Source organism: Cnephaeus nilssonii (genome assembly GCF_951640355.1).
Source record: "Cnephaeus nilssonii genome assembly, chromosome: 11".
Taxonomy (NCBI): domain Eukaryota; kingdom Metazoa; phylum Chordata; class Mammalia; order Chiroptera; family Vespertilionidae; genus Cnephaeus; species Cnephaeus nilssonii.
In genome coordinates, this window is record NC_137082.1 from 11285274 (window position 1) to 11298059 (window position 12786).

The 12786-nt window shown below is 43.7% G+C and overlaps 1 protein-coding gene across 2 annotated transcripts in view; it reads right to left on the minus strand.

Moving 5' to 3' along the window:
• Nucleotides 1-12786, minus strand: part of PTPN1 (protein tyrosine phosphatase non-receptor type 1) — a 75073-nt gene that overhangs the window by 12399 nt on the left and 49888 nt on the right. Inside the window, exons 3-4 of one of the 2 annotated variants that reach the window (XM_079783737.1) lie at nt 11121-11221; nt 7903-8001 (exon numbers count right to left, since the gene is read on the minus strand). In XM_079783737.1, the coding sequence (XP_079639863.1) occupies nt 7903-8001; nt 11121-11221 (200 nt within the window). The remainder of the gene's footprint in view (nt 1-7902; nt 8002-11120; nt 11222-12786) is intronic. The other variant, XM_079783738.1, reaches the window with a different exon arrangement.

The following is a 12786-nucleotide window of genomic DNA, read 5'->3' on the forward strand; positions in this document are numbered from 1 at the left end:
AAAACGTCCAGTCTCTCACAAAGTACTTTATGTAACCATTTCAAAGATTGCCAGGAATCTGATCAGTGCTGCTGGCATAGTGTAGACACCTTACCCTGGGGAAAATAACAGGCTAATTGAAAATATGGCTAGAAGAGACCATGTGAAATACTTTGAAAGGTTGAAGGCTGTTATTACGTGAAAACTATTTAGCAAAGGCTTGGAGAGGGGCTCCTCCAAGGCATGGGATCACCCACTACCTCATCCTGCACTTTCATTCTGCTTTGCTTCAGTTCAGAAAAACATTATTGATGTTCTAGCTTAATAATTTCAGAAACTACTTGATGGTCTTGAATAACCTTTTCTTTAAAGCAAGTAAAATTCCAAAGACTTGGTTTCATTTAGAGTTTAAGAATTTGACTAAAATTTTATGGCATATTTTGCTTGGGCTAAATTTCTGCGCCAGTGCCTATCATTTCTGCTTGCTGATGACTGTTCTGGTCAAAAACAGCTGGTGGATGAGGGCTCAGCTGTCTATGAGCCAGGACTGATAATGCATCTAGACAGATGGAACCTCAAAGACGTTATGGTTTCCATAGACTAAAGCAGTGATGGCGAACCTATGACACATGTGTCAGCACTGACACGCGTAGCCATTTCTGATGACACGTGGCCGCTAAGGTGGCCGCATGCCGAGGATGAAACATTTGCTGCTCCTGAGAATGAAACATTTGCGAAATAATGTTTTTTTCCTCAAAGTGACACACTACCCGAGTTATGCTCAGTTTTTTGGCGAAGTTTGACACACCAAGCTCAAAAGGTTGCCCATCACTGGACTAAAGTATCAGTGTGTGCAAATAGCTCTTTGGGAAATGGTACAAATTCAAGACACTTGTAATTCAACATGCAGTCACCCACTCAACACCTCCTCCAAGGCAAAGGATGGCTGTGTCTGAAATGCCACAGTAAGTGGAGGGAGTCCCTCCAGGGCCAACTGTCTATCAGGACAGACTGTTCATGCCCAGCAGTGACAAGATGGCCAGAGGGAAGTGCTGAGGAGAGAATGCTATGGATGTGCCCTGGGAATTAAGAAGAGGTAAATGTTTCAGGCTGGCTGAAGTTATGGGAAAGAGATCAGAGAAGGCTCAGTGGAAGAAGCAGGCTCTGACAGAGGTATTTTGGAAGGATGTCTAGGACTTCCTAGGCACAGACTACAAAAAAGCCCATCTCAGAGGAGCAGCGGAAGACGGGGCCAAAGGAGGCCCAGACCACAGTGACTCTGGCAGCAGGCCTGGGAACCTGTGGTATCACCTTGGCAATGAGGAGCCAGGAGGCTCTTGAGGATGATGAACACAGAACCACAAACGCCCATCGATCCTGCTCTGCTAAATCTGCACACTACCCAAAAACAAAGTAAAGACAGAAACAAATCAAGAACACCAGCATGCGATGCCAACACAACATCTAACTCCACGGTCCCCAAACAGAAGGCTAATAGGGCTTTCTAAGAGCCTGGACACAGGCCTGTTTGAAATTCTTGGCCAGCTTCACCCCTGTCACCCTCCCCCCACATTGATGATGAGCTGCCAAAGATAAACTAACCTCTGGAATGGGGCCAATCTGTCAGCATCGAGGCAATTCTGCCTCAGGACACAGAAACATTAACGAATGGCAAGACCCATGCTTGGCCAAAGTAGGTGGGGCAGCTGAAAGCAAGACTTTAGAAGACCTTTAAAGGATGCATTTATTCCCACATGTCAAATAATTAGACCTATGTAATCCCTTAAGACCCCAGGAACAAAGTGATTGTCTAGGCAAGTTCAAAACCATGTTTGCTGGCATGAGCACCCAACACGGCAAGTGCAGAGAGAATGGGATAAAGGAGCAGAGACACAGAATGGCCAGTCACCAAGAGGCCAATGTTTTCATGTCTCACGGGCAGGGAAGATGAGTTTTTAAATCCCTCCTCCATACAGCAAGCACCCATTAAAGCCTAATAAATCTCTGTAATCTGGGTAAAGAAGGCTCTGGAACTCTACAACTGAGGAATTCTGGCAATCCTGTGTCAATCAACTGATGTTTACTTTTGAGAACTCTTAGGCATCTACAGTAACATGCCACACTCTGCTCTGTCATTTCCTGTATAAATTTTGTTTTAGATACACAAAATAAAACAAAAAATAAGCACAAGCTCACTACTTCATGTTATCCTATTGAATAGAAATATATGACCTGAAAAGAAGATTTAATTAGAAAGCAGTCTTTCACCAGGATTCCAACTGAGGTATCCCTTGGATCAGCAACAAACAGTAATGTGGCAGTATTGTCCTAGTTGCTGTTACTCCATGAAGGCAGATGTGAGTGAGTGTGTGTATGTGTGAAAGAGAGAAAAAGAGAGAGAGTGCCCTTGGGACCTCCTAAAACAAACAGCTAGGCAACCTGAAGAAAAATCTATGAAAGTCATCTGGGTGACCCTGTGACAGTGCATTTGGCTTTTCCAAAGAATGATGAACACAGAGAACTAAGCAGAGCATGAGAGAGATGGATGAGCCCCAAAAGCACCTGAAATCAAACAGCACCTTTAGTAGAGATTTCAGGAGAGACATAAGCCATACTTCTGGAATAACAAGTTAAACTCACCTTGTTTATTTCCCCTGCCTAAACAACAATCCCAATCCTACATACATATCACATTCTACATTGACATCCCTACAGTTAATACTGAAATCAAATCAATGTGGCCATTTGCATGACCACAGTCTAATACACACAATCATTTTCAGCACACTGTTTTCCAGGAAGCACAGGGTCCCAAAAGGGTAACAGGCAGGCTTGCCAAAAATAAGAAGAGAACATCCTACACTATTTGGTGAAGGAAGGAAACCAGAAAACAAACATACATAAAATGGAAACGCTCTGCAAACTGGCCTTTACCATGGCTGTGAGGATAGTTTATAATTAGATTAGCTGAGCAAATAAGATGTTGCATCTTCTTATACTTTTTGCCAGTCAGTACTTATGGGATGATACCGATGATGCCAAATGAAAATGTCAAATCATATGCTGCTTTTCATGCCCAAATAACCCTGAGTGAAAACAGTTAGCATAAAGGAAAGTAGGGATTACTGTCATGTTATCACAATAAACTATAACAAAACCAACCAGCCATGTTGTCGTAATGGCCGACATAGCAATCTAAGGGTAAGGTTGTTACAGTGGATCTATGGTTCATTTATGGTCAGCCATGGGCGGGAGACAATCAGGAGCAAGGCCTGGTGACGAACATGTAACTACAGTGCTGGGACACTGCTCCTTGTTGTACTGTGACAATGTTAGTTAAAGCAAACCGTGTGCAAACAACAAAGAGGTTTTACCGAACTTTTAACAACAAATAAATTAAAGTAAATGCTATCATATTTGGTGATTTTTAAATAAATAAGTCTTGATTTAAAACTCCCACCCTTGAGGGAAAAACCAAGATGGCGGCATAGGTAAACACCTATACTGCTGCCTCACACAACAATTTCAAAACTGCAACTGGAAGACAGGGCAGACATCGTCCAGAACCACCGGAAAGCTGGCTGAGTGGAAATTCTACAACTAGAAGGAAAGAGAAAAGGACACTGAGACTCAGAGGAGCTGCGGAGGACAGAGGTGCGGAGACCCGCGCGCGCGGAAAGGGCGGGCGGCTGAATATGCGGCTGGCTTACTCAAACGGGAGGGAGATAAAGGCTCCCCTCTGCGCTGAACTCCAGTTCCGGGCGAGATTCGGGGAACCCAGACTCATACAGGGTGAAACTGGACTGTCAGGAAAAAGCACACTGAGACTCAGGGGAGCTCCAGAAGGCAGAGGTGCAGAGGCGCGGCGCACAGAGAGAGCGGGCAGCAAGCACGCAACTGGCTTTCTCGTTTGGGAGGGAAACAAAACCTCCCAACTGCACTGAAATCCAGTTCCGGGTGAGACTCTGGGGACCCAGACTCATTCAGGGAGAAACTGGACTGTCTAGCAGCGGGCGAAACTCGAGGGCAGCCTTCTCTCAGAGGTGCGTGCAGCCATTGCCGCGGGACACTGAGACACAGAGGCCTCTTAGGGCGGGCTGACGGGAAACCAAGGCTGTCTGCTCCACCCTGAGACTCCATCCCATCCAAGCTGAGCACAGAAGCTCTCCCAGCGGAGACACAGCTGATCCTCACAGCCAATTGGCCTGAAGGTCAACTCCCCCCAGTGATACTAATAACAATCTAGGCTTAACTACAACAAGACTGCACACACAGTCCACAAAGGGGCGCACCAAGAGTGTCCACCTCAGGTAACTGGGGAGGCTGAGCCACTGGGCCTTATAGGACACCTAGCACACAAAGCCACTCCATCAACTCAGGGAAGCAGCTAAAATGCAGAGACAAAGAGGCAGGTCACAAATGAAGGAAATGGAGGAAAGCAAACGACTGGATATAGAGTTCAAAACCACGGTTATAAGGTTTTTCAAGAATCTCCTAGAAAAGGCCGATAAATTTAACGAGACCCTCAAGGATATGAAAAAGTATCAACTAGAAGTTAAGCATACACTGACTGAAATAAAAAATAATATACAGAGATCCAACAGCAGACTAGAGAATCACAAGAATCAAGTCAAAGATTTGCAATACAAAGAAGCAAAACACACTCCTCTGGAAAAGCAAAAAGCAAAAAGAATCCAAAAAGTTGAAGACAACTTCAAGCGTACCAACATCAGAATTATGGGGGTGCCAGAAGAAGAGAGAGAGCAAGATACTGAAAACCTATTTGAAGAAATAGTGACCAAAAACTTCCCCCACCTGGTGAAAGAAATAGACTTACAAGTCCAGGAAGCGCAGAGAACCCCAAACAAAAGGAATCCAAAGAGGACCACACCAAGGCACATCATAATTAAAATGCCAAGAGCGAAAGACAAAGAGAGAATATTAAAAGCAGCAAGAGAAAAACAGTTAGTTACCTACAAGGGAGCACCCATACGATTGTCAGCTGATTTCTCAACAGAAACTATGCAGGCCAGACAGGAATGGCAAGAAATATTCAAAGTGATGAATAGCAAGAAATTACAACCAAGATTACTCTACCCAGCAAAGCTATCATTCAGAATTGAAGGTCAGATAAAGAGCTTCACAGATAAGAAAAAGCTAAAGGAGTTCATCACCATCAAACCAGAATTATATGAAATGCTGAAAGGTATTCTTTAGGAAGAGGAAGAAGAAAAAAAAGATAAAGATAAAAATTATGAACAACAAATACGTATCTATCAACAAATGAATCTAAAAACAAAGGGAATAAAAAATCTGATCAACAGTATTAACTGGTGAATATAATAGAATCAGGGGCATAGAAAGGAAGTGGACTGACAATTCTTGGGGGAAAAGGGGAGTGGGGGAGCGGGAAGAGACTGGACAAAAATCGTACACCTATGGATGAGGACAGTGGGGGGGGCAGTGGTGGGGGCAGTAAGGGCAGAGGGTGAGGTGGGAACTGGGTGGAGGGGAGCTAAGGGGGGAAAAAAAGAGGAAAAATTGTAATAATCTGAACAATAAAGATTCATTAAAAACAAAACAAAACAAAAAACTCTCACCCTTCACATCATCTAGAACAGTCAACCAGGGACAAGTCTGCCTCCCAAGGGATAACGAACAATGTCAGGAGACATTTTTGGTTGCCACAACTGGGGGCGGGGTTGCTGCTGGCGCCTCGAGGGTGGAGACCAGGGATGCCGAAGCCCTATGCAAGCAGTGCCCAGCCTGAAAATCCCCGAATGGTGATCTGTGTTGAACACCCGCAAAGGCCACCATGTTTCACTTTCCCTTGAGGAGAGTGTATGCTGTGGGAACCTAATGTTTTGTTTCTTTATTCAAAATTGCTGACACGAGTGGTGACAGGTAGGAGCTTCCTTCACATTTGCAACTTCAAATTTTTACTAATCATGCCAATGAAGCAGGAAAAATTAAAAACCACTTTCACTGAAAAAATGACAAAAGCATTATTTCATCAACGTCAACACAAAGGTAAGCACTTCATTATTATTGAGCAAATAAATAGCTTCCTTTCAGAATAGGGGACAGAAGTAAAATACATGATTTTAAACACGTGCTGTAGTAAGAGGATTATCTGCTGTAACTGAGACCATTTCTCCTGAGGGAGGAGCAGAGAGGCTTTGTGGTGAATGCCTCCCCTTTTCATTGCTGAAGTTTCCTTTGATGTGTTACTTCTTTTTACTCTCTAGGGCCATGACTGTGCTTTCTTTAGAGAAGTGGCTTCTTTGGAGCCTTCATGTTCTTCTGGCAAGCCACAACTATGTCCCAAGGTGGTTGGGACAGCTGGGAGAGCTGTGCCCAGCCAAGCCTGGGAGAGCACAGTACTGGCACCTGGCAGGCCCAGCACACCCAGTTCTCTGCTCCTGAGCACCGGTTCATAGAAGAATCCTCAGCTCACCTTTTTCTGGGGCCTCACCTCTGAGGCTGGAGAGCCCCAGCTGAGCCGGGTGGCAGGGGAGAAGGGAAGGACCTGGGTAGTGGGGAGGTGGCTCCTGTTTGCTATGTTGAATACCACACTTATGCTGGGCATGCATGGAGTCTTACATGGAGACAGGCTTTAACAGGCAATCCTGCAGAATAAGCTGTGTAGGAAGGGAAGGCATCACAAGCCACGACTGACCAGAGGGGAAGCAATCTGAGGACGTCTGGGAGTGGGTTGAGGGTGGGCACTGTGATTCAGATCCTTAGCCTAGAGAACATGGTAAGCTGTCAAGAAACTTAACAAGAAAAAAAAAAAGGTTTGTTCTGGCTGGAGTCGGAGGTGGGAGAGTGGGGTCCAAGTTAACTGGGGCCCAACCACACTCAATACCACGCTAGACTCTGCAGCCACCTTCCATAGTACTGGGAGGCAGGAGGAGCCCCAGAAGGGTTTTCAGAGGGAAGAAGTGTGGTGAGAATGGGTTTAGAAAGGCCATTCTGGATGCAGGGTCAGAACAGACAGGGGAGAGGTTAGAAAGCAGGGCGGTGGGGATGGCTAAAGGGACAGGTGCACGGGGGGTGAGGGCCTGAACAAACACATACCTTTAGTCCAAATACTAGACTGAGGAATGTTTTGAGAAGTGCAAAGAACTTGGAAGAAAGGGTAACACAAATCCTGAAGTAAATGCATAAGCTGAGAGTGTCCACATTGAAAGTGTGGCCAGGAGCCAAGCGGCTGGGATTTTACAAAGGCAAATAGAGTCCAGCCGTTCCCACAGCCAGAAAAGCTAATGTGAAGACACAGTAGACACTGGCCTTTCAAAACAAAACTATGCTTCCACAGCTCCATAATGAACAGCAGCAGCTCAGGAAGCCCAGGTGAGGGTGAAGCAGAGCACACACATCAGACTCTGGAGAGAGAGCCTAACTGGTGTGGCTCAGTAGATAGAGTGTCAGCCCTCGGAATGAAGGGTCCCAGGTTCCAGTCTGGTCAAGGGCACTTATCTCGGTTGCAGGGTTGATCCCCAGCTCTGGTCGGGGATGGTGTGGGAGGCAAGCAATTGATGTGTCTCTCTCACATCGATGTTTCTCTCTCCATCTCTCCTCCTCCCTTCCACTCTGTCTAAAAATCAATGGAAAAATATCCTCAGGTGAGAATTAACAACAACAACAAAAAAACAAAACAACTCTAGAGAGAAGCTCACTGATGGCGGGTGGGAAGGGGACAGGGCATTTTACCTTTGTCTCTCTTTTTAATTCACTTATTTATCTGACTTGTTTATAATAAACATGTATTTACATAGTGCCTCTTTAATTTTTTAAAATAAAAGACACTATGTAAAAGAAATCTAAAAGCAATTCAAAGAAGCAAACGTAGAGAAACTGTTAACATTGTGGACTGACACAGGCAGACAGTGATATAAGAATAGGTAAATGCACACTTACCGATCCCTTCTCCATCACTCTGTTGAGCATGACCACGCCCCTGCTTTTCTGCTCCCACACCATCTCCCAAAAGTGACCACATGTATTAGGCAAAGGGCCCTGCAAAAACACAACCCACAAAGTGCATGGCATTTACACAGAAATATACTCCAGTGCAAGCTCACCATTGGCAACTAGCAGATAACAGTGCCCTGAGGCAGAGTCGTGGCAGAGGCTGGGACAGAGACCCAACTCTCCCTGCCTAGTGGTCAGTAACCACCATTCTATTTTCTAACACATGGTGAAAGGTCATTTCCACATCTCGGGGCTGATCAACAGGGGAGAAAAAACACTGATTCTGCTTTCTGGTTTAGGCTGGTCAGTCAAGGGGCTCCACTAAGATCCACCTATTAGGCAAAACTACCAGGTGCAGAAGAATATTAAGCACAACTAGTGGGTATGGGGAAGTGATCAACGGCAATTGGTTCCAGTTCCAATCACTTATCTGTGTGACCTTAGACAAGTCACTTCACTTCTCAAGTCTCACTCTCTCTACTTATCTCAGTTGACTAACCACAGCATCTACTCATAGGGGTTTGAAAATTAACTATGTTCACATATATCAATGCCTTCCCACAGTACCTAGAACATAGTAAACAACCAATGAGATGTTAGCTATTATTATTACTGTTAATAATGGTAAACCTAATCATAGACAGCCTTCATCCTTGGACCATGGAACATAAGAGATGTGGACAACACAAATGGTCAGTCAGGCGGCCTAAGGGTCATGATGGAGTGACTGCCAAGCAGCTGGCCTGTCTCACTCTAGCCCACCTACAAAGGGTATAGATGTTTAGTGAGTACAAGGGTACAAGTGCTTCAAGTTTGTCTGTTTTCAGTAAGACCTGGAAGGGACATCACCTATGACCTCCATGTCAGAATAAGTCATCTCCTCCAGCACTGGAATGGTTTCCATTCTTACCCATTTTCATCCAATTTCTCCTTATTCTTTACGTGTTTTCCCTTGGAGTCTCACCACACTTTCTTTTCCCAGGCAAACCGTTAGTGCTCTCCTTTTCTTTTCTGAACTCATCTCAGACTTGCTGTCTGACCCAAAAGTCTGCACTCCATGTACATGCCGTAGGGCTCAGACAACGGGGATTACATGTGTAACCCTTTCCCCCAACTAACAGAAAAGTGGCTCCTGGAATCACACGGCCTCCTGGCTGGCCACCCAGGCCTTTCAATCTCTGACCTGAGCATGAGGATCCCTCACTGGGCCTTCCACAGATGCAGCCCTCTGGCTCACTCTGCTTACCAGTTGTTGCCTTCCCTACCCTCCAACATCACTCCAGCTTCGAATAGGTCTGAGGGATTAAATATCACATAGGATCTGAAAGGAGCCTGGCTGGTGTTGCTCAGTGGTTGAGTATCGACCCATGAACAAGGAAGTCATGGCTCAATTCCTGGTCAGGGCACATGCCTAGGTTGTGGGTTCGATCCACAGTAGGGGGCCTGCATGAGGCAACTGATTGATGATTGTCATCATTGAGAAATAGAAATATTTCTCTCTCTCTCTCCCCCCCTCTCCCTTCCTCTCTAAAATCAATTAAAAACCCCAGAAGATCTGAAAGGATACATACCAAACTTAGCCAACACTTCATGGGGGAGGTGAAGGTGGGCACTGTTGACATTATTCTCTACACTTCTATACCTCTGATTTTTAAAGACTTGTATTATTTGCATAATGAACAATAATGAAAATTAAAAAAACAGGCAGGGTTTTCTTGGTTTTGTGGTTGCACTATCTAGAGGTGCAACTTTTGGGGTCGGGCTGCTTTAATCCCTTTTGTAAATCCCAGGGCAAAGGGAGACCAAGTCAGCAGCTAGATACATCTGTGGTGCCACCCTTCAAACAGAACTTCAGATGTGCCAAGTAATTGTCGGGGCAAAGGGGTGGGAAAGACAGGGTGCAAAAGTTTCCATGGTGATTTTTTTGTTCCATTTGACTATTCACCTTATGAATCTTTGCTTTGGGCTTCCTAACCCCACACAAAGTTGAATGGCAGAAATCAGAAAGTAAGACTTGACTTCTTCTGAAAAGAGAAGTTCCCAAGAAGCCACTTTTGCCTTAACCTCTTCCCACCAGCTTGAAACCACAAAGGATCTTCCTCCTTATCACCCCACCCCAGCCATCCCAGTAAAGGCCTGTCCCCTATTCATATACCAAGGACTTACTCAATAGCCCCCAGAATTGAACACTGCATGGCTGACGTTCCATACATTAAAACTGGGAGGCATCTGGGCTGATTATGGCCATGGACATGGGGAACTGGGACAGGAAAAAAGGGGCAGAGAAGAAGGGCCGCGACTTATATGCCCTCATCTAGCTCCCTGCCCCCAAAGCAGCCCTTTGTTCAGAGTGCTTTCTGGCTTCTCCATAATTTTAATTTACAAATATTAGGCAGAATTCTGATGTTCAAAATCACCCTACAACTCAAAGCCATATACAAGACTGATAAACTGATATGGAATAAGAAAACAAAAAGAGAGAAACTTAGATAGTTTAGACTAACTTACAGATAACAGAATAAGACTTGAGAAAATTAATCAAAAAGAATTTCCTTTATCCCCATTCCCAGAAACCCATTGTTTTGGGCCTTATACCAGTAAATGTTTCACGAGAATATCAATTATTAAACCACTTTTATGATCCTTTCCATAAAGATGCCAAAGCCAATGGGAATTTTAAGTGATTTTGCATCCTTGTTCACATACTCTAATGGTTTTTTTCTGAACCAAAAAAGAAGGACCATGCCACAGAATTCCGAATGGATATCTGGACAAAAGTTCCTAGTAACTACTACTCCTCTAAGATTTCCATGAGAAGCATTCAATGCTCTGAGGCACTTATGGAATCAATACAGGTACAGGCCCTTCTCTAGCCACGGCTCTGCTGCCTCTGTGAACAGACCACAGGCAATTCTGCATTTAAATGCTGTTTCTCATAAGCCCAGCAATGTCATACTTCTCAGAAAGATTAGTGTTACAACCAAACTGAATCTCTGAAGAAGGATTTTTTTCTAGCTTGTTGCTTTTATGGGCGGTTTAAAACCTGAGCTTCTAAAGAATGTGGCTGATTTTGTTTAAGGTGTAGTAACAGCACTCTAAAACGCTTCAATTGACATCAAGTAAGGCAAAAACCATTAAAAAAATTCAGACAGTCCTGGGTTTACCTGGGTAAGAATGTAACTTCTCTGCGCTTCTTCCATTTTTATCAAACTAGCATTGATATAGTCGTTATCTTCTTGATGTAGTTTAATCCGACTATGGTCAACTGAAAGGCAAATCAGAACTCAGAGGTTAATCCTGGACGACCAAAGTGTCTACACAGGCATTGCACCCATGGGGAAAGCAAAGAAGTTGAGTTGGTAACATTAAGGGCATTCACACTGGCTGAGGCAATGCCTTCTAAATGGAAACATTTAATATGGGGATAACTTTCAGAAAGTGTCTGAAACCTAATACTAAATAGCAACAGGGACAAACTACACTAAAACATTGATTACGTCCCATTTGGGAAATCTATGCTTAGGTCATATCTTCCTATGACACTTATTACTGTCCTCACAACTTGGTAGATTGGGGAGAGGAGATGCCAAGAAATCTGTTCTGATGCCTAATACAGGATGGGGTAAAAGCAGGTTTACAGTGGTTTGTATGGAAAATAGTACAACAATTAATAAATAATAACATGAGAATAAATTGTTTTGTGTACTCACAACTATAAACCTATTTTTGCCCCACCTAGTATATACTTTTGTTGTTGTTGTTAATCCTCACCTGAGGATATTTTTCCATTGATTTTTTAGAGAGAGTACAAAGAAAGGGGAGAGACAGAGAGAGAAACATCTATGTGAGCGAGACACATCGATTAGTTGCCTCCTGCATGCACCCCGAACAGGGCTGGGGCCCGAGCCTAAAACTCAGATATGTACCCTTGACCAGAATCGAACCTGGGACCATTCAGTCTGCAGGCTGACGCTCTATCCACTTAGCCAAACCAGCTAGGGCTATATATACTTTTATAGGATAGGATTTATGAGCATACCCCAACTTAACCTACATCTAAAGGTTTTAAGATTAAATGACCTAAGTACACAACAGTGTGAAAAGTCACATCTTGAATTCCTTTACACAGGTTTTAACTCAAGTTCAAGTATAATATACTTAATTCTAAATCATTCAAAGTCAGAATCTGTCATCATCAAAGACATTTAAAGAAGAGTTTTACTAGAAAAAGTAATTTTGAGTTAAAAAAACTGGAAGTATATTAAATGTAACTTTCAGAATATCTTTTAAAAATAAACTCTCATTTGGAAGTTCTGTCCAGATTAGTGAAAAAGTACAGCATTTCCCCCCCTTTTACCATGACTTTGTCAAAGAAACAATGATTCCCCAAGGGCCACTTTCCTATTCCGCTAGTGCAGCTACCAAGAACAGGTGAGTATTTTTATTTTTGATATAACATAAGGGATAATGAACTTAGGTGATCACCCATAAATAGCATCTTCTCCCCAGCCCAATGGGAAAGAAGTTAGTGAGGATAAATGGTTTGGGCTTTTTGTTCTAAAAGATTCCAAAGAGATGTTTTTGAAAATTAGCAATTGTTTGGAACACTGTTTCTCATTGTGGAAGGTTAACACAAACTGAAATAGTTTGATGAATAATATGTAAGTGGGTCATGAAGAAAAATTATGTGACTGGCACTGGTGAGTTATGTGAGCAGGTTCAAACAGCGCTGGGGGACCTTGGGCAAACAACTCCTCTGAGTATTCAGTTTTTCACTGGAATGGAAGATAACAAGATCCCCTTCTACCTTGAATCATTCTCCCATTTCCT